Source organism: Myxocyprinus asiaticus, chromosome 50 (genome assembly GCF_019703515.2).
Source record: "Myxocyprinus asiaticus isolate MX2 ecotype Aquarium Trade chromosome 50, UBuf_Myxa_2, whole genome shotgun sequence".
Classification (NCBI taxonomy): domain Eukaryota; kingdom Metazoa; phylum Chordata; class Actinopteri; order Cypriniformes; family Catostomidae; genus Myxocyprinus; species Myxocyprinus asiaticus.
In genome coordinates this window covers 10,028,474-10,051,855 of record NC_059393.1, presented here as the reverse complement: position 1 = coordinate 10,051,855, position 23,382 = coordinate 10,028,474, and the positions used below count along the sequence as shown (strand labels likewise).

The 23,382-nt window shown below is 37.2% G+C and overlaps 1 protein-coding gene across 4 annotated transcripts in view; it reads right to left on the bottom strand.

Moving 5' to 3' along the window:
* Positions 1–447: 447 nt before the first annotated feature.
* add3a (adducin 3 (gamma) a) overlaps positions 448–23,382 on the bottom strand; it is a 160,650-nt gene continuing 137,715 nt past the window's right edge. For 3 of the 4 annotated variants that reach the window (XM_051694867.1, XM_051694869.1, XM_051694868.1), the window contains 10 exons: positions 19,792–19,941; positions 17,241–17,384; positions 17,001–17,099; positions 13,501–13,674; positions 11,914–12,165; positions 7,591–7,707; positions 6,934–7,017; positions 4,961–5,084; positions 4,319–4,414; positions 448–1,750 (listed from right to left, as the gene is read on the bottom strand). In XM_051694867.1, coding sequence (XP_051550827.1) covers positions 1,509–1,750; positions 4,319–4,414; positions 4,961–5,084; positions 6,934–7,017; positions 7,591–7,707; positions 11,914–12,165; positions 13,501–13,674; positions 17,001–17,099; positions 17,241–17,384; positions 19,792–19,941 — 1,482 coding nt within the window. In that variant the 3' untranslated portion in view covers positions 448–1,508. The remainder of the gene's footprint in view (positions 1,751–4,318; positions 4,415–4,960; positions 5,085–6,933; positions 7,018–7,590; positions 7,708–11,913; positions 12,166–13,500; positions 13,675–17,000; positions 17,100–17,240; positions 17,385–19,791; positions 19,942–23,382) is intronic. The other variant, XM_051694870.1, reaches the window with a different exon arrangement.

Sequence of the window (23,382 nt, the reverse complement as noted above, 5' to 3'; positions counted from 1 at the left end):
GCTCATAAGAGTGAGTAAATAATGACAGAATTAACCTTTTGGTTTGAATGATTCCTTTAAGTCTTGTGTTAGCCTGTTAGATGGTGATGGGGTGATTTATGACCATCATAAATGTACATAATGAGTGACATACAATGGTAATAAAGGCCCAGAATAAACCTACATGAAGTTTCAACATTGTGAGATAATTTGCATTGACTAGATTTTCACCAAATGCCCACGAGTCATTAGACCTGTACTTTTGCGTTTCTTTGGGACCCAAACTATTTGATATATATATATATATTTCCTAAATATGTTGAGTTTCCCTTCTCCACCCTTTTTCACTGTGCTAAAACATTTCTCACTCATGTTTTTGTGTTTCGCCTCTGTTGTTTCCTCTCTCCAAATCTCCAACTGCTGAAATCATCCACAGACTTGTTCTGTTGAATATACCACATTAAAAAGTGCAGCACAAAAATATTATATATTTATATATAATTAACATCACTCCAGTTTTCATATATATATTTTTTTGTTACATGTGTTTAGTAATCTGAGTTATTACATGATTGAAGAATTTAGGCACCTCTACATAAGCAGCCATATAAGTTCATACTCTAGCAAAACATGCATCAAAATGTCATTTTTTCGTTTGTTAAAGTATAGAAACTGAGTACAAAACTGAATGAAAACGAAATGGTTTCAATTTAAAAAAAAAAGATTTCATATAAAGAGATGAATCTACAAAATCAAAATGTGAGAAAAGATGGACAAGATTACAGTTCACTAAAACGTGATTGCTTTTTTTTTTTGTTTGTTGCTTTTACATCTTTTTGTTTGGCAAAGACCAGCACAGAGAGGATATTGGAGTGGCTCTACACAGGATTATCACACATGCAGCTCATGGCTGCTGATCTCGTGCTAATTTTAGACCCATTTCTTGAACAAATACAGACAACATAAAATAAAAAATAAAACAAACCCTGTTAAAATAATCCCAGAACAGTTTCCAGTGTGATTTTTAAGCGTCTCCTGTGTAGTGTAACCAATTACACCTACCATCCACCTACAGCGGAAAAACAACGCAAGCAAAACTGACATCATGAGATGACGTGGCAGCAAGAAAAGGGGCTCATAAAAGGGTCTGTATGCTCAACTTAAAAACATTCAGCATAACAGAACTAAACAACGCACTATGGGCTCATCAATGAGATTAAAATCATTAGGACTACATCTGTTTTCAGTCTTTCCATAAGGTGAGGAGCCAGTTTACTATGAGTTTCATTCATTGCTTTCCATTTAAAAAAAAAAACAGCTCCCATTTTCATGACCATTCAAACATGGCACATGCTACACATGGGCATTACACCATCTATTCACTCCCACCACTGACCCCCCCCAAAAAAATGTGCCATGTTTGACTAAATGTTTTTTGTTTTTTTTTAAACAAACCAATTAAAATTCAAAACGACAACTTAAAACATTGAACGACAGACAGACATGATGGGCATGAATTCTTTTTCTCTCTAAGCTTCGACCTTCTCTTTCTTTTTGTTTTTCTTCAGGAACGACGGGGTTCGGAATTTCTTTTTCTTCTTGTTGGGAGATTTGGAGGGTGAGCTCTCAGGCGTCAGGGCCTCTTCGATCTTCTCCCCCGAGCGCACGCTGATCTCCACGCTTTCCACGCTGGTGGTCAGCTGACTCACACGCTTGATGAGCTCATCCTCGTGGTCGTCTTTACCATTCAGCAGCACACCGGTGTGGTTCTCTGGATGAGGAAAGGTGAAGAGAGCAGAACTAATTCATTAACAATATAACAATAGTGATTCAAACAGTTACACTAATCTGTGTCAACATATGACTAAAGATGAAAAATGGTGAACACAACAATGATAAACTTATTAAATCCACTTGCTTTCAGATGCCACTTCATTTGATATTTTGTATATACAGTACTGTGCAAAAGTCTTGGGCACATAAGATGTTTCACAAAAGCATTTGTCTTAAGATGGTTATTTTTATCTTCAGCTTTACAGTGTCAATGTAATATAAATGTTAGACTCACAAACATTACTTTTGCAAATAGAATAGAATATAAGAGTCCTACAACAGATGTCATGGCCCCAACAGAGCCCAGATCTCAACATCATCGTGTCAGTCTGAGATTACATAAAGAGACAGAAGCAATTGAGACAGCCTAAATAGATAGAAGAACTGTGGTGAAATCTCCAAGAAGCTTGGAACATCCTATCTGCCAACAACCAAGAAAAACTGTGTCCAGGTGTACCTAGGAGAATTGGGGCTGTTTTAAAGGCAGAGGTTGTCACAACAAACATTGATTTAGCTTTTTTATGTTTACTGGACTTTGTATGATGTTAATTGCTAAATGAAAACTATTTATGGTATTATTTCTGAAGACATCCACATTATGCAACAGTTTCACAAGTGCCTAAAACTTTTTCACAGTACTGTTAAAAAAAAAAAAAAAAAAAAAAAAAAAATTTGTTTGTAGCTTAGGTGTGAATTTACTACATATTTTGTAATAAGCTGGAAATATGTCCTAGTTCAAATATGATCTATAATGTTTTGAATTTGTCAAACATTTTGTTAAACAATTGTTTGCCATTTATTTTTCCATCATCAGTAACGTAATATGTCTGGTTGGGTAACCAGCATTATTTTAATAAAAATTGTTTTTTTAAGATTCTTTTTATGGCCTTCTGGCTTTAATGGGATAGGGAAAGTAGAGAGTTGACAGGAAATGAGAGGGAGAAGAGGGAGAATGGGACCTCACGATCCGGGACTCGAACTCAGGTCACCCGCGATGCATCAGCACCACGTATCATGAGCGCAGCCCACTAGGCTACGGCTCCGACTTAACCAGCATTTCTGATGCAACAGATTTTGATTAGGGCAAATGCATCCTCTTATTACACTATATATCACACTTTAACCCTGCCGTGTGTAAGGCATATAAGTATTTCAGTCTATGTAAGCCTTTATCTTCAGTTTATGCAAGGGTCTCTACAGTGCTCCCCTAGCAATGATTCTGAGTCAAGCTGCTGTGAATGTTCAGCTTTTCCTGTCAATTTCCTGTAGAAATCATTTGGACTGTGAAATAGGAAACAAGTATTGCTTACTTTATATGACTAAGGCATTGTGACAGACTAGAAAAGTAAGGTCCGTTGACATATCCTTCCAGAACATTACAACACCTGTATCAACACTTCACATGGGCATGTTCAAACTTAAGAGGAACTAAGACTGTTTGACACTGTACTGTGCACGAGTTTTGCTTGCAGCTGCGATTAATTCTTTTTTAACTTATTTCCATCGTGTCATTTCTGACTATAGGGAGCAGTCAAATTTTAGTTAGCTGTGGATGCATTGTCAGGGTCGCATATCATGACTACCTGCGCTTAAAAAAAAAAAAAGTGTGCCAAAAACTGATGCAACCAATAAAAATGCAAAAAATTATTTAAATAACAATAATAATATTTTTGTTATAATAATAATAATAATAATAATAATGATTGGCTGGTGTAAAAGCCATTGGACCCAACTTTATATTAGGTGGCCTTAACTACTATGTACTTAACCATTTGATACAATGTACTTATGTACATACATGTTGTTGCACTGTAATTACATTTAAAGTACTTGCATTTAATTATATTTGTAGTTACACTGCTAACTTTACCCCTAACCCAACCCTTCCCCCAAAACCTAACTCTAACCCCACCCTTACTCCTAAACCTACCTGTATCTCAACCTCAGTAGCAGCAAATGTGGGCATTTTGCAGAACAACATGTAGTTACACAGTAAATACATAGTTTTTTTAATGTATTTAACATTAGTATATAGTAGTTAAGGCCACCTAATATAGTGTAACCAAGCCATTTTCCAGTACAGTCTGAAATTGCAGAAGTAAACCTGCATTGATGTATAATTTGCTCTTTTATTGTAAAATGCCTTTCTTGTTTCTGCTCGTCTCCACAGAAAATGCCTTCGGCAAGCAGTTTACAGACTTTCATTTCTTGAAGTGCTTTATGGCAAGCTAAGGACTTCTGAGCCATTACCTAGCTACAGTGGTAAACAGCTTTTGCTAGTACTCACGGTGGTGCTCATATTAACACTGCAAAAGTACCGCAATTTGAAACAAAATAGTACAATTTTAAAAGAGATGAGAGAGGTAACAGGCTCGGTTCAGACAATGCAATCAACCCATGTGCAATCAACCCAATCAATTCAATGAATGATCACACTCACACACACACACAGTCACACACACAGTTGTAGGTCAGTATGACAGCTGGGTCGTTCAGTCAGTTATACCTTCTTTAGCTGGAGTGTTTTGTGGAGACTGAGTTTGGGACACAGACTGAGACAGTGTGGAAGCATCGTCTGATGTGAGCTGCTCGAAATCATCATCTGCAGGAGTGAGTTGGGTTAGCAAACAGTTAGAAAGGCAGGGAGAAACAGTTAAGAGTGGCAGACAGGTTAGAGGAGGACATACAAAGAAAAAAGGCAACTCTTCGGCAAGGCAGTCATTTATCTTGGCTGTGTATCTTTATGTTAGTTCAGTGCTGGCCGCACATCTGTTTAACAGTATATTGATTTTTAGCATTGAGGGTCATTGAGCTATATCATTAGCATTGAATGGGTCATTTTTAAGTGTGACTACGGGAACAGGAAAAGAAGTGTGCTTAAAAAGAACTGAGGTGTCATGCATATAAGGGGTATTTATTTGTTAATTTGCAATCAGGGGTCAGGGTTTGGTTAGCTTTGGTAGAGAGTCCCTGCTGGTAGATGTCACAACTACACCATTATGCAGACTGTTTCTCCATAGCAGGCCATTTAAAACTAGCATGTATTCTGATTAAATACATTTTGCAAGCAGCATATGGGACAGTAATGACTGAAGGGGAATTCTAACTAACAGCTAACTTTTTAAAGAAGTGTGTAAGCGTTTTTTACCGTCTAGGCCGAGATGCTGCCGTTCTACTCGTTTTTGGTATTCCTCCATCTCTTTCTCGCAGAGCTCGCTGAAGGGGTTTGGAGGGAGAGGGCCTGTCTGTTCCTCGTCATCACCCATGTACGGCTGCACAAGTGTGCATGTGGGCAGAGCATAGAAAAAAAAAAAGAAAATGTACTAACGTCAAGGTGCATCTGTATGTTGAAATGAGTCATTCAGGGAGAAAAAGTGTCAGGAAATATCACAAAATCAACTATTTTTAATATTGTGCATTCAAAACCAAAATATAGATAAATTCAACAAGAAATCAATATGCACAATTTATTTTTATTGGAAGCAAACAAACAATCAAATATAAAACTGAAAAATGCACAATAACAGACATTATTATTGTAACAATGTGGGCCACTTCATGCAGATATTAGGGGTGGGTGATATGACCACAATTTTATTTCACAGTCCAAGAAATTAAACATCATACTAATGGTATAATCACAATTTCTTTTTGGAAATTCAATTGGGGAAATAAAGAAAAAAGAAAAAAAGTTTATAAATTGAAAAAAACATGATGATGCCTCTTATCATTTGATTATTTTTTCTTTTTATATTAAGAACTTGGACACTTGATCAGTTAACATTTATAATAATGTGCCTCAAGTCATAACATTGATGTACCTAACACCATGCCCTTTGATACGACATAATGAAACAGCCTGAGGTGGTCTACACTGGAAGGTTTGAAGTGAACATTTTAAATGATGTGCAGAATGACCAGAGGCGCTGTGAACTCTAGTATTTTTCAGCAATGGTTAAATGAGTGAATCACCTGCATCCTACTTTATTTTTAAATGGAAATTCACTGGTATAAACATTTACTTATTATAATTTATATAAGTATTGTTGTAATGTTTTTGCTGCTAAAACTGCACATACATGTGGTAAGAAACAAAAGTAGACCAGAGACCTGAAGCAGCACGAGCTGGCTTAAATATAACAGAAGTTACTTGTATATGAAACAAACAAAATTCACGGCACTAACCCTAACCTATGAGGTTTTTTAATTAATTTATTTTTAAATAGTGTAAAGCAGGTCTGCCTACTGACAGCCATGCAAATATATCAATCGCTGTATAAACGGTACACCAATATCTATACCAGCTGACACATGCCATACCACCCAACCCAAGTAGACATCTTAAAACTGAACTGAATTGTGATTTCATGTTTTGAAAAGATCAAACATAATCAAGCATAAACAGTAATCAGAAAACCCTCAGATGGATTATACCTTAATTCGTGACTGTTGCTTAAAGAAAAAAAGAGCTACATAAGACCCTGCTTTAAAATGAGGCTTTCCCCCTGAATGAGTTCTACAGTCTCTGAGAGTATCTGGCGCCACCTAGAGACACAGATCGCTATACACCTCCAGCTTGACTGTTGGATTCACACTATATCTGTGGGTAATGTACAGTGCTGTGAAAAGGTATTTGCCCCTTCCTGATTTCTTCTATTTTTGTGTATTTTTCATACTAAATTGTTGGTAACACTTTACAATTAGGTTACAATTTTAGTTAATAAAAATACAATTGTTCATTGTTAGTTCATGTTAGTTCACAGTGCATTAACTAATACAATCTTTGATTTTAAAAATGTACTAATATGTTGAAATTAACATGAACTAAAATGAATAAATGCTTAATAAGTATTGTTTATTGTTAGTCCATGTTAACTAATGTTGTTAACTAATGGAACGTTTTTGTAAAGAATTGTTTTAGATTTTCAAATGAGATAACAAAAAACAAAAGCAACCTGAGTAAACACAAAATAAAGTTTTCAAAAATATATCTTTTTTTATTGAAGCAAAAAAAAAGTTATCAAACACCTATAACACCCATGTGAAAAACAAACTGCCACCTTAAATGTAATAGCTGGTTGTGCCACTACTTTTTCACAGCACTGTCTCTGTTGCACTCACCAGCGGTCTTTCCACCACGATTCCTGCCAGCCGTTGTGACTGTGGGCCTGCTGTCATCATATCAAACCGGTTCTGCTCACGGATCTGAAACAAAAATTTTTCAGCTGTTTAAGACCAAGTAACGTGTCAGTATTTAGCGGTTTTAAAACCTCGTGACTATAGGCAGCTATATTCCAAGGCAGCATGCCAACCAAAATGGAACTTCACAAGTGACTAAATTAAAATGCTTCATGGGCAACAACTCTTAAAGGCCACTCAAGTGCGCTACACCAAAAAGAGACAACTCCATGTTTGATATCAAAAGCTTAGTTTTAGAAAAAAAAAAAAAAAAAAAAAATTCATTAATGTGAACACTTTTCTATCAATACTATTCAGTATGTAATAAACTTAAAAAGTTCCCTTCACTCAATTCACCATCATGGATGTAAATTTTGATTTACATTCTGGTACTGCCTTACCTACCAAAAGCAATACAACTGTGCAAATATTAGGTATAAGGCAGCATAATTTAGCTAACTACTATTTGGAACAGGCTTCATGCAAGAACTATCCCTATGATGCCTAAAAATGTTGCCTAGATAGGCAGCTCACTAGGTTTGGAACAGAGTTAAAGGTTTTGATAACTGTGCTTAATATTTCTTCAGATATACAACTCGCCTTATTTCTCTTCTGCAGGACTTCACTGGGGTTTGTGTTCAGAGGGACAAACTGGTTGGGATCTTCAATGCGGATTGGAGTCCCGCTGGTGTTACTCCCTTCGTCTGACTTCATCCACTGCAGTGAGGGAATAAAGAGATTTTTAACATATTTCAACAATATAAATTAGACATACAGACTGGGAATTGTTTAGAAAGGTAATGAAGCCCTGTGCAAGTACTTTGAGCTTGGCATAAAGTCTAGAAACAGCTGGTTGAAATTAAAAAGCTATGATCTAATTTCTCTCATCTTGCCAAAAAGACATGGTTGCATCCAATCGTTTAACCTTACACACTCAGTAATGGTTTAAATCACACCAAGAACAAATTTAAAACAACTGTCTGGCAACAAAGCAAGTTTTTTTTCCTTTCTGTTGTGTCAACAAAATGAAGCAAAAACCACATAAAAAAACACTAACTGACTAGGGTTGTGTGGTATACTGGTACAAATGAAATATCGCGATACCAAAAAATAAAAAATGGTACGATATCATCTTGTTGCTAATTTCGGTACCATACTACAGTGTGGTGCTTTTAGCAAAGATTTATGGGATGTGACATTTTTTAGATTAAATCAATGACAATTTGAAAATGTATAAAATAAAAATCTTTATATGGCCCAGTGTGATCATTAAACAGCGGAAGGATCTCATTTAATTAAATAAGCAGCCTACACGTGCTGTACGCAGCACACACACACACACACACACACACACACACACACACACACACACACACACACACACACACACACACAGCATGTGATGCACATAATGCATTGTGTTTAGTGTATGAGCGACTGTGTGAATACTCAGTTTGCAAGTATTTCAGCATTTCATTTATTATAATAAGACTTTATTAAAAACTACCAAAGAGAAGGCACTCAAAGATCCGTCAAAATAAAAGCTCTGTTAAACAGGATACGTGAAATTGAAAAACAGAAAAATATTACTATTGTATAGAAAAACTGAATATTCAAAGAAATACCAATAAAACTATTAATAACAATAATTCAATAATAAATTGTTTATTATTATTATAATAAAAATAATAATAATAATTATTATTAATAAACGTATTGTTCAATGTAAGCAATGTAACAAAAATCAAGTGTACTGAATATCAGCACATTGTAATTCAGTCGTGCAGTAGCAGCCAGATTTGTCACATATATTTTCATTTATACTGTTAAGCTCTGTTGTGCATTTTATTTGACCAAAAAAGCATAGCTGTTTTTTGTTGAAAATCAATTTAAAATTTTATTTGATTAAAGCTTTATGTATTCATTTGATTAAGCACTGTTTTGATAATAACATTTAATTAAAACATAAAACATGGAATCCAGAAAAAAATTCAATGGAAAAAACAGAATTTGCATCTTAAAGACTTTCAGCAGTTCTTTTAATCAAGCCCTTTTCTGTGTGATTTCATCAGTAATTGAAGAGTATTTATTTGTTGCCAAAGTATCGATTAAGTATCGATACTGAGATACCAGGGCTGGTATCGTACTGAAGCCAAAATTTTGATATTGGAGCAACCCTATAACTGACCAATTTGATTTCTATGGAGCCCTCTAGAGGACAGGGCGGAATTTTTTTTCTGAAACAGTTTTGCATTTCATCATAATAATTTTGCATTCCCTCATGCTAAATTTACCATGGTTTTACTACAGTAACCATATTTTCACCATGATATTCTTAGTGAAACCATAATAATAATACAGGAAAACGAAGACTATAGTAACAAAATCTTAATTTTGTGGTTAACAAGCATTTAATAAAAATAGCATAGTTAAACCATGGGATTTTTCAAGTAATACCATAGTAACCCAAAGATTAACCATGGTTAATAATAAAACCATGGTTACTATATGGATACAGTATACTGTATTATGGTTTCCACCAAAAAAAACAAAACAAAAACAAAACATGATTACTTTTCATAGTTACTACCATGAATCAATACTAATCATTAACTAGCTATGGTAAAACCAGGTTTCTGCAAAAAACTATGGTTAATACAGTATACAGTATCACTATAGTAAAGCCATGGTACAGTATAGTAAAAAGGTTACTACAATCATAGTTACAACAGTATGACTATAGTAAAACCACAGATTCCACCAAAACCATGGTTACTATTTTATAGTTTTATGTTCACTCAGAAGTCGTCCATGGTTTTACAATAGTACTATTGTAGTTGTAGACTGTAGTAACCATAGATTTGGGTGGAAACCAAATTACTATAGATTAACCATGGTAAATATTGTCGTTTAAACCATAGTAACCACAAAATTATGATTTATATTACCATAGGTTTCATTTTCCTGTATTATTATTATTATGGTTTCACTATGAATATCATGGTTAAAATATGGTTATTATACTAAAACCATGGAATTTATTACAAGGGCACGCAAAATCCTTGCAAGGGAATGCAAACTATTATGAGGGAACGCAAAAATAATTGCAAGAAATGCAAACTACTCCAAAAGGAACGCAAACTATTCTGAGGGAACGCAAAACGTATTGTGTGGGAACGCAAAACTTATTACAAGGGAACGCAAAACTTATTACAAGGGAACGCAAAACTTATTACAAGGGAACGCAAAATGTATTACAAGGGAACGCAAAATGTATTGTGTGGAAATGCAAACTATTCCAAGGGAACGCAAACCTTATAATAAAGGGAACGCAAACCTTATTACAAGGGAACGCAAACCTTTTTACAGAGGAAACAAAAACTATTACAAGGGAACACAAAACTTACTGCGAGGAAACGCAAATTACTACAAGGGAACGCAAAACGTATTACAAGGGAACGCAAACTATTACAAGGGAACGCAAACCTTATTACAAGGGAATGCAAACTAATTTGAGGGAACGCAAAACTTATTGCGAGGAAACGCAAACTATTCCAAAAGGAACGCAAAATGTATTGCGTGGAAATGCAAACTATTCCAAGGGAATGCAAAAATTATTGCGAGGAAACGCAAACTAATTTAAGGGAATGCAAACTATTGTGAGGGAACGCAAAACTTATTGCGAGGAAATGCAAACTATTCCAAGGGAACGCAAAATGTATTGCGTGGAAACGCAAACTATTGCGAGGGAACGCAAAACTTATTACGAGGGGACGCAAACTATTACGAGGGGACGCAAACTATTACGAGGGGACGCAAAACGTATTACAAGGGAACGCAAAACCTATTACAAGGGAACGCATTACAAGGGAACGCAAAACCTATTACAAGGGAACGCAAAACCTATTACAAGGGAACGCAAAACGTATTACAAGGGAACGCAAAACGTATTACAAGGGAACGCAAAATATTGTGAGGGAAAGCAAACTATTATGAGGGAAAGCAAAAATGATTGCGAGGAAACGCAGTGATTTGAGGGAATGCAAACTATTGTGAGGGAACACAAACTATTCCAAGGGAACGCAAAATGTATTGCGTGGAAATGCAAACTATTACAAGGGAACGCAAACCTTATAACAAGGGAACGCAAAACATATTACAAGGGAACGCAAAACATATTACAACGGAACGCAAAACTTATTGCGTGGGCACACAACTATTTCAGAAAAAAAATAATTACTTTTAATTAAAATTAAAAAAAAAATAATTACTGCCCTGTCCTCTAAGAGGACTTAAGCTTAAGCTTTTGGGTCATGTGTTTGAAACTTGTATTCCAGATAAAAATACATGTTTTTTTTTTATTTAGCATTCAAGCAAGTGAATCTCTATATTACAGCATATTAATGATCAGAATGGTTTCGTTCAGGTATGCAAACATTTTGCACAGCCACATAAAAATTTTAATTACGCTGAGTGCTTTGTCACTCTTGATGTAAATAGGCTTTTACAGTGTACCCAAAGCGGTAACACTTTAACAAACCACTAGAGGACAGAAGGCAGCTTTCCATGTGACAAGCAAGAAAGATAAAGTGGTGGTTAACTCTAGTAAACTGACATTTTTCTCTCAAACAGACGTAAACTATATTCAGGGGCTTCAGAAGTGCACATTTCTTCAGGAAAGATCAGCTGTGATGACAGAATTATGAGTTTATTTTGTCTGCAGCTCAACATCAGGAACGCCCAGGAAATAACCACATTCTTGCTCTTTGTAACCCAAAATCCACCTGAAGACATTCTGATACAGTAAGAGAGATTTACTGTCTTAACTCCTTTCACCTTTAAGCATTTAATGCTTACCAAGACTGTACTGTGTAAATGTTTACTAAGTTCTAAGTTATTTATGAACTTGCAGGTCAGTCTCACCATGGTCTTGGTGCGTCCGTTCTCCTCGCTAGCTCCTTCTGATACGTTAACCTTCATGTAGCAGTTGGGTGAATTGAGCCAACGTGTTTTCTCTCTCTGCTGTCTCTGTTGTTGCAACTTTAGAGGGGAGCGTGGAGTTTCATCATCATCAAACATAAATGCAGTTACCGTCGCTGGAATCTCCACGTCGCTCTTGTGGCGTGGCTTCTCCCGCACGATGGGGTGTCGGTATGTGTAGCCTGTCCTGTAACCCTGAAAGTCAAAAAATAAATACAAAATATTTATAAAACACAGATATTTGACCAACAACAAACCAAGGGTTTTACCATGAACAAAAACTATTATGAAGACAAAAACTAGCAGTGAAAAAATATATTATGCTTCCGTTTTTAATTCTGTTACATCATACGCAATGCTTCATGTGAGTACTGAAGTACAGTCTTGTAACTTTGTATTTTTGCCCGAAAGATGGTTACGTTGTGATTCACAATGGAGCTGGTTCATTGCTTTCAACTCTTCAATGAAGAATTTTATGAAATCCCAGCTAAAGACAGCTAAAAAAGTGGACAGGCACTGTTGCACCATCTTAAGACAATAAGTGGTTGTTTGTTTAACAAGTAAAACCATTCATCTGTTGCATTTTCTGATAAAGTTTTGTGTGTGGCATTTGGAACAATTTGTGGTGCATTTAAAATGATAGGGAAACTAAAATTAGTAATTAACAACAATACAAAAAAACTATTAATTAAACCTGAACTGAAATAGAAAATCAAAATACAAAATGAAATAAAAACTAGTGACATTTTCAAAACCACAACAACCTGTCTGCAAACCAGCTACTATAGTGTAGATCCAATTCATCCTCACATGACAGGACGATAATGGGAGGATGAGCCCTATTCTTAAATCATTCACTTACTGCCTTCAGAGATGAATGAAAAGAAAGGCCTTCGTGAATAAAATCAATGAACAATTCAACTCTTTGAATTGGTTTGTACAATGAGCTACGCTTGGAAACTGAATTTGCTGAAGGTGTGTGAAAAGTCACAAACAAACATTATGTAACCACATACTGAAATTCTCCAGCATAAGCAGGAAAAATATATTGGTTTATTGGAAGCTGGTGGCAGCAGCGTCACTGTAGCAGCTCACTGAACGCCACACCATATCATTATTTCAGAGCTCATTCCTCTTTCACATCACTCCATTCTTCTCTCCCAGCTGAGAAAACAGACTTTCCACATGCCTGCATTTTCCCCTATCTCAGAGGGAGAGAGAAAAAACAGCGCAGTCTGTACAGCTGGAGAAAGAGAGAAAGATGAATAGAGCAGAGGAGTGAAAGGAGTTTTGGCTGGAGTGCTTTTCAACTCCTTTTTTCCTCTCTCTCATGTTAAGTCTGTCTCCTTTCGTCTAAAACACTAAAACTTCTGCCTAATCGGAAGGAAAGTGGGAGAGAGAAGGAAAAATAATTCAATAAGAGTAAAGATGTGATTTTCCATTCTTTCCAAAGTCTTTCCTTGGTGTTGCTAATGTCATGCTCAACCAGCTATAGGAACATAGCAGATGTTTTTACACACAAAAGCATACCAGGTTGTCCAGCATTCTCATGAGCGACTCAAACTCCAGCTCTCCCAGTCTCCACTTGTGCTGAGAGCCCATGTTGATTCCGGCTTCTGCTACCACCTGCGTCCGGGATTTATACTGCTCCAGATCCAACACGATCAGGTTCTCCACTCCCCCCGCACATGAGAACGCTTTCACCTACAGAGAGAGACAGAGGCATTGTCAGTGCCAGAAATCTATGAGATAAAAGCCATAATTCAAGGCAAGATCTGGATCACAGTCCAACAATGTATCTTCCTGAAATGAAGCCATGAGTAGAGATTTAATTTGGCAATATCTCATTGAAGGATTCTGTCTTGTCTTTTGAAGTGGAACATAGCCATCAGATATACCCAATGAATACCCAATAAATACCTGACTTCCTGTACAGCGTCCCAACTCTTTTTAAGCCACAATTTTCCAGGACATTTCCAGGACATTTTATGCGCCCAACAAGTGTAATTCAAGCAAAAACACAAGTGTCCATTTAAATCTAGCTTTTATTTTGCCATTTCTGTTTGTTTTTTAATGGTAGTTTCTCACCTCCAGATAAGCAGTTTGCTCCATAGCCCAGTATGATTATTAATCCCCGTAAAGCTGTGATAATAAATACATAGTCTGTATTTGCTGTGCACTCCAGAGTGCTCTCTGTCTGTCATCTTGCGCATGCATGATGATCATGCTGAGGTGTAACCGCGGTGTAAGCCGACTCTGATTGTTGAATTATTGAAAATTAATTCACATCCCGAGGTATTAAGGCTGAATCACCACGCTATCAATCCAGTGTGAATTATTTAATTTTTTTTAAATCAGTGGTCCAACTGTCATCATTGTCTAAAGTTTATAACTCACAGGGATGCAAACTCATGAGGGTCGAAAAAGTTAAGACAATCACTGATCCACAGACAGGTTTTCTGAGGATATTTTTTTAAAGATAAGCTAAAAGCACCAACTTAAGCTATTTTAATGATTCAAGTATAGAAAATTATCTGCACAACTGTGTAGAATTAGCCGCAAAAATAAAGGTTATTTTGGTGTGGCTTGCTTCTGTTTCACAAATTTGATCAGTGATTAGTTTAGTGACCCCTTCTGGAGATGCCACTAGGTGGCAACAAATTAAAGTCTAATGTGCTATGAGAGTCATTGAATCATTTTGAGATGTTCATGACCAAAATCTGCCAAGAGACTTTATGGTATTTAAGCACTACAAGAACAAAGGAGATCTATAATTTCCATTCAGTTTGTGAACTTTTCATTAAAAAAAAAAACAATAATAGTCTGATAATAGTAATGAGTTTCAATAACGTCCTTACCTTCTCTTTAGTTAAAATTTGCATGTCAAATCTTCTGACTTCAGTAGTATATTTAAGCATTATAAGAACAAAGATGTAGTGTATCATTTTACAACAGCATTTAAACTGCTGAACATGACTTACCAGAAAAGACAACAATAATAGTATAATAATAATAATTTTGAGTTTCAATAATATCCTTTCATCATTGTAAAGTGCATTCCACATGAGTTGAGTCGAGGCATCAAGCGGCGCTTTGCCCTCCACATTAGGGCGCCTGCACACTAGAGTTTATGCTGTGTCAAAGAACGCTGCGAATGCATTGATTTCAATGGGGATGGTGCGTCGGAAGGGCAGAGAGGGAAAATGCAAGGGTTTCCGATAGAGAAGCTCCGCCATGCGACCAAAAGTTTAAAACATTTAAACTTTTGCTGCAACACGCTCTGGTGTAGGCATCTGTTGACCAATGGGAATATCGGAGAGGTGGGACTAGTTGCACTGTGAAATAGGAGAAAAATAAACATGGCAAACAAACTAAAACATGCGGTGTATTTATTCCCTGTCCTCCATTATATTATTCTGTCATGCTAAAAAGATATAAATTGTGGAGAGGGAGCCTGGAGAAGAGTTTCAATGTTTACTGGTACATTGCCATTAAGATACATTTTAAATAGCCATCTCTGTCCGTGACTGCCTCTTCCCTCTGTGATACACTCCTTCCAAACTGACCTTTTGCTCTCCCATGCGCCAAATGCTCCATTTGAGCTTTCCCTAGTGTAAGCACCCTTTAGGGCAATGCATACTTCTGTGTCAAATTACGGCGTAGGCTTCGCATAGCTATGGCAGTTACGGTGAAGCCTACTCCGTAGCCTGACGTGAACCTCTTCAAAAATTTAACTGCACATAGACACAGACCACAACAGCTGTGATTGGTCCACTTTAACCAGAGACTACCCCCCAGGATGATAACGATGATGTCTGAAGTAGCGTCGCATATTATCCAAGATTATTTTAATATCTATGCATCATATCACATTGTATTTGGATTCAGGTCTTAATCGGGAGCATCTGCTGTTTTTTATTCTGTTTGTGTTTCATGAAGTTAGTAAAAGTTTAGAAAAGTTCACGAAGAGTAAAGTTTACTCCACGGTGCAGTAAGCATCACGGAGTGAGAATTTACAAGCTTGTCACGCAAGAAAATGGAATATGTGCACAATAAACATTGAAAACATTTATTTGGAAGATAATTTTTTTTTTTTGGCAATTGCTTTGACTGCAGAGAGTAGGTCTTTGCTGTTTTTTTTTTTTGGTGAATGCATTTACTCTAGTTCAATAACTGGGGTCTCTGGATACTTGGAAACGATAAGGTAAAAAGTTTATTAAAATAAATTATGAGACGTTCAATCTCTTCATAAATTTTGACAGTTTTAAAATATTTATTGCAGCTTTGTACTCTCGAAGACATAATTTGCAAGGCAAAAACTTATGTGAAAAAACACTTTGGTGTGGAGCAGAGGTTGTGCTGACGCGTCACTTCATAGACTGTATTCGGCAGTGCTGACGCGAGTCATGTAAAGGCCCCTCAACATATATAAACATCAGTCGCTTTTACACATTAATAGCTCTTCTGCTCTTTTCTCTCCATGATGAACAAGGTAGACTTACATGCCGATGATGAAGTAAACTAACAACATACCCCTATCATTCAGTCAGTACATGTACCAGGTTATTTAGTTTGTTTATGAATGAGAAGTTTCACGAATGTCGCTTATCACTGTGCACACGCTGCTGTAGCCAAGCACGAGATTGGTTGTAGCTATAACCAATCATACGATCTGCCTTGGTTGGATCGCGATTGCCAAGCACATGATTGGCTGATGCTGTAATCAATCATGAGGGTGTAAGCTCCCTTAACCGTTGATGACGTTTCACAACACGCAGCCGCCGGCAGTGACAATACGATACAAATTTGTGTATTTGACTACTATTCCGAGTCCGATCATTACCATGTTTTTGTGCATGTAACGGAAACCTTGTTGTAACACAGTCAAAAGAATATATTAATATTTTCCAGGACATTTAGGTATTTTTCTAATTTTCCATGACTGGAAAACTGCATTGCAAAATTCCAGGTTTTCCAGGATGCGTGGGAACCCTGATGTACTTGCATGTGTATCATCATGAGCACTTTACCTGAATCTCACAGGCAAACTGAGCATTGTAAATGTAGTGAAAGGCCTCTTCAATGGTCTCCCCGAGAGCAACAACCCCATGATTCCTCAAAACCAACACCTGCAGCACACACATACATAATTATAAAAATGATAATGTATCAATTATAAAAATAAAGGACACAAGGATGTTATAGTTTCTTCCCTTCCATTATATACTGCATGCCAAGAACATGCATCCTTGAGTTTGTTTGTGGTTTACCTTTGCTGAGGGTCCAAGAGCTTTCTGGAGCTCTATGCGCTCATCTTGCTCGTCCAGGCTGCCTTGGTAATTGTAGTAAGCGATGTCACCCAATATGAGAGCCTCTTGACAGATGGGCAAAAGACCACACTTCATAGATGACACCTGATATGGCAAAAATACAAGAAAGGTTTATGCAAAAAAAAAAAATTGCAAAATATTTAATTTAGGGCCATCCATAATGCCTTATTCATAAATCAAAACTAGAATGGAGTTTATATGGTGAAATTTAATTGCTCAATAGGTACAAACTATCACCTAGGCTTGAACCACACCATCAATGCTAACATTAATGAAAAGACCACCTTCTATGGCTCATAAGGACTATGTATTTGTTTTTTCCTTTAAAGAGGTAATGAATGCTCTACATTTTGTAAAAAAAAAAAAAGTATTTTAAATTTTAAAATTGTACAGTTGTGCTCAAAAGTTTGCATACCCTTGGAGAAATGGTAATATAGCATCAATGACAGCATGCAGTCTTTTGTACTAGTTGTCTGAGGCCCCAAATTCTTGCAGGTGGTATAGCTCTGCCCATTCGTCTTGGCAAAATGCCTCCAGGTCATGCAAAGTCTTTGGTCATCTTGCATGAACCACACGTTTGAGATCTCCCCAGAGTGGCTTGATGATATTACGGTCAGGAGACTATGATGGCCACTCCAGATCCTTCACCTTTTTCTGCTGTAATTACTGGAGGGTCAACTTGGCCTTGTGCTTTGGGTCATTGTCATGCTGGAAAGACTAAGAGCATCCCATGCGCAGCTTCGTGCATAAGAATGCAAATTGTCTGCCAGTATTTTCTGATAACAATCTGCATTCATTTTGCCATCAAATTTCACAAGATTCCCTGTGCCTTTAAAGCTCACATACCCCCAAAACATCAGTGAGCCACCACCATGCTTCACAGTGGGGATGGTATTCTTTTCACTATAGGCCTTGTTGACCCCTCTCCAAACATAGCGCTTATGGTTGTGACCATAAAGCTCTATTTTGGTCTCGTCACTCCAAATTACAGTGTGCCAGAAGCTGTGAGGCATGTCAAGGTGTTGTCGGGCATATTGTAACCTGGCTTTTTTGTGGCGTTGGTGCAGTAAAGGCTTCTTTCTGGCAACTCGACCATGCAGCTCATTTTTGTTCAAGTATAGTCATATTGTGCTCCTTGAAACAACCACACCATCTTTTTCCAGAGCAGCCTGTATTTCACCTGAGGTTACCTGTGGGTTTTTCTTTGTATCCCGAACAATTCTTCTGGCAGTTGTGGTTGAAATCTTTCTTGGTCTACCTGACTTTGGCTTGGTATCAAGAGATTGCAATTTAAAAAGCCACAGGTGTGAGAAATTACCCTTGTGTTACCTTGTGTGTCTGTAACAAGGCCAAACATTCAAGGGTATGTAAACTTTTGATCAGGGCCATTTGGGTGATTTCTGTTATCATTATGATTTAAAAAGGAGCCAAACATCTATGTGATAATAAATGGCTTCATATGATCACGATCCTTAAATAAAACAGTTTTTTTGCATGATCGGTCAAAATCATGCCAAAATTTCACAATCTCTGCCAGGGTATGCAAACTTTTGGACACAACTGTATTTTAAAATGTAACTGTGTTAGTGACAAACCTAACACTATTCATGATCATATTACATGTTTCATGCACACTCCATGTTGTGTATAAGCGGCATTAAATAAATTGTGTTTGGTGAGATATATGGGGCTTTATATGCGGATATGCGGAGACTGGTGGTGTGTGGGCATCGCAGCTATTTCAGCCCACATTATATCAGATATTACACTTATTCTGCTGTGGCTCATGGATGCATTTAATAACATGAGATACTTGCTCCAATCTTGCAAATAAAACTGTCCCCAAACAGGGAGAGGTCATTCAGCTGCTCCATCATGACGAGGCGGCTCCTTCATGATAATGCGCATTATGCAGTGGATGGAAACACGCAACAATTAGTATTTTCTTAAGTATAATTTTTAGAAATGCGCTTAAATGCGAAACATAGGGGGCCTGGGTAGCTCAGCGAGTAAAGATGCTGACTACCACCCCTGGAGTTGCGTGACTCCAGCCATGACTCCTAAGCAACCAAATTGCCCCGATTGCTAGGGAGGGCAGAGTCACATGGGGTAACCTCCTCATGGTCACTATAATGTGGTTCTTGCTCTTGGTGGGGTATGTGGCGAGTTGTGCGTGGATGCCGCGGAGAATAGCGTGAAGCCTCCACACGTGCTATGTCCCCGGTAATGCGCTCAACAAACCACGTGATAAGATGCGCAGATTGCCGTCTCAGACGCGGAAGCAACTGAGATTCGTCCTCCACCACCCGGATTGAGGCGAGTCACTATGCCACCATGAGGATTTAGAGCGCATTGGGAATTCCAAATTGGGGAAAAAATAAAAAAAATAAAATATAAATAAAAATTAAAAACATTCTGGATGGAAACCCAGCTATAGAGTGGCTGTGTATATCCAACTAAATTTCCCAGGCTGTAGTGGGTGGATGCTTACAGCAGCAGTAACCGGTGTGCGTATGTGAACAATGCAGCGCACGTCAGGTCTCATAGAGTAGATGGCAGCATGAGGGCTGAATCCAGCAGGGTCAATCTTCAGGTTGGTGGAACCCTGATCGACGACATCACCGATAATATTCACTTTCACCTAGAGAAAAAGAGAGAGAAATGTATACAGTGGCAAATTGTAGTTTATGACTAGAGATGATTGTCAGACTGTCACCAGATTTGGAATGAAGATGATTTCAAAAACCTAATGATTAAACAGCCTTTCACATGTAAAAATGTGTGATAGACTGATACATCGGCCAGGCCTATTAATCAACCAATATTTGTCCATTTTGCAATTTTCGACATTGGGCAATTACCTGCATTTGCTTGGCTGATAAAAGAAGTGTACTTTCCCTTTTGTCAGTTCCAAAATCTACTTTACCAAATTTGAGTAAGAATTGCATAAAATAATTGTTGTTTCACTTTTGAAATTGTGTGTATATCTGATTTGCTGTTGTTAAACTGTATTTTGTAAATCAGCACTTATATCGGCCATCCTGCTCTCTAGATATCGGTATCGGCCATTGAAAAACCCATATCGGTTGACCTCAAGTCAAGTATTTGTAAACTTAATGCAGCCATAGTAATTACTTTGAGCAAACTAGTACACAGACCTTCATAATGAAATCAAGGTGACATTACAAAACTATGTCTTCATTCCCTTCTTTCCCATATCCTGCATTTCCACTCAACATTTACCTTGACATTCTGAACCTAATTAGGAGGGAAACATCCCCACAGATGAATGGAGAACTGCTGGATGACTAGATAGTTTTTTTTTTTTAATTAGTCTCTGTTCCTGCTTACCTTGACAAACCTCAAAGTTTACATCCAAGGGACTGCAACAAGTCTATAAACATGAGAACATTTTTGATATTTAAAATTCACATGCACTCATTTATTTATGTTTATGAAGTATTTATCAATCATTGGTGTTTGTAAAACTAATTGAAAAAGCGCAAGACAGAACACCAGATCAATAGTTCTTTCTGTGATCGAGTGTTCATGAAGGTGCTGATGCATGTATAATTCATCTAGAGCTGATTGAATATTGAGTTTCATCACATGTTGGTCCTGTAACAGATCACCCAGCATGCCCATCACATTCCTGTCGATGCCGTGCCTCACATAACTACCAGCCCAAAATAAACACTGTACAGCTGCTCTGTTAACAAGCCAATTTGACAAACAAACTTCCAATCATTCTTTTGCAGGACTTCTTTCCTCAATGGTAAGAGGGGCGGTCACACTATGCTTTGAGCACACACCATTTTTTCAGACGAAGACCAGAATATGATGTCACGCAGAAGAGCTTCTGATTTTAGTCACTTCACAAATAATAATCACATACATTTTTTTAAAATATACTGTATAATCTACAACAACTAAAAAAAAGCTTTTAAAAGTGAAAACTTTGAACTGAGCCAAGATGTCAGTGTGTGACGTTTTGATCTTCTTTTGGTCCTTCGATCTTCTTCCACATGTCCTCTTGTCATCCATATTCACAGTTCACAAAACTGCACAGAGTTGTATGAAAATTCTTTGCATGAGCTTGCATTTTCGGACTCCCCCATTTGGATGCGTTTGATGGAGCACGAAGTGTAGTGTGACCACCCAAAATAATTTGACTATTAAATTGCCACGTCCACAGGAAGTTGGGCCACTTCTATACTGACATTTGTTGTATTATGCGATTATGCCTTCTATGATTTTCAGAAAAAATTACAAATATGCTGTGATGCATGTAAATACACTGTTGGACATTGCAAGTAGACAAATTAAATACACTGGTGGGAATGTAAAAAATCGAATTGTATTTTCTCAAAGTCCTCAGTGCTAAAAGTTGAAGAAACACCCCACCAAACTTTGCTAAAGTACTGAAACAAGACCAAGCTATGCTTAAGAGATTTCAATTGTGGCAAAAGTTAAACAATTAACACAGCCAGATATTCATTTTTTTTAAATTTGGCAAGAGAGTTCATCATAGTTTATAAAGCTGGTCATTTTGAACCAGTTTATGAGGTAATAAAGGGATAAGAATGGAGTTAATCTTTTATCTTAAATCACATGCTTGTGTGTGGTTTCGATTTCTGTTGGTTGTCCCGTCTGTCACTTTTGCAGCAAAACAGTGCAACAAATACATTTGTTGTCATTACATGTCAAATAAAGGACCATCCAGCACCATTGATTTTTAAGCTGGGTCACAAATTTATGTAACAGACCATGCTATGGACAGAGACAAATAGTGCTCAGAAATGACCACAAGTTGCAGATTACTGCTACATGTGCATTTGAAACAGTTTAGAAGTGTTACTTCATCAAGTTAAATTTTATGCAACATTACGTCATGTGAATTAGTGGTGTTTGCTAAGGCCAACAACACTTACTATTGCTCACACTTACTTAGGGTTAGGGATTTGAAAAAACCTCTAATCTTAAGCATTAAACTTGGATTTTGGATAAAACGTGTCCCGTTCCACACTTTTTAGGGAGTAAGAGCATACTGACTTTGAGAGTAAAAGAGATGGATCTTTTACATGTTTAATAAAACTATGACCTAGATCGCTGCCCTCATTTCAGCAGGCAGCTAACCCTGCTGCCACACCCACAGAAGCAAAGAACAGGGAGGTCTGTCTTTGTCAGCAACGAGATATCTCCTTCACACACACGGTAAAAACTCCCTGTATGTTCAGACTACGCAAAACAGACCTGTCTTTATCTCACTCTAGTGCTCTAAAACATATGAGCCCACACATACGCAAACAATAAACAGAAAAGAGAAGGAACTGGACAAACCTGTACTGGCTTTGATCCATGAAAAAGGTCAAAATGCACCTATTTAAGCTTATACAAGACCAACAGGCCAAGACCAAAAACTTGGCCACATTCAAAATGTCTACATTCATGGACACAAACATGAAATAAGATAAGAAAATTAGTTCTTTTTTTACTGAGAAAAATGTATTTGTCATGGCAATGGCTGTGAATGTACCCTAAACAACATAGGACAGCATTAGAAGCAGCATTATCCAGAACAAGAGTGCATGTCAAATGCAGAAATGAGTGCTGAGTGCCTCAGGCATTTTAAACTTTATTTATGGAGTCATACATGCTGCAAGCATTAGGAAAAATGTGCTTCACATATTCATTCCAGTATTAATCACCTGATTGGCAAGGAATATGTCAAAACAGCAGCCACCACGAGCAGCGTGTCAAAACTCATTATTACACCGGCAGGTGAGAAAAAAGTTAAACCTCAACAAGACGTGACGAACAGAATTGAAGCAACTAATATTCACTCTGCGGTCGCACATCTAAGCCCAGAAACACACTCTCTGCAAGTGGTGATAGTTTAAGAGCCATTAAATTAGATTTCAGAACTACAAATGATCTAAAGTGCCGTGGAAAAAGTATTTGCTCCTGTAACAGTTCGGGAGAGGATGATGCGGGAACCATAGTAACAAACAAAACTTTAATCAAACAGAACATCAAACTGAAAACACAGCAACAAACACACACACAGAGCAGCCACATGTGT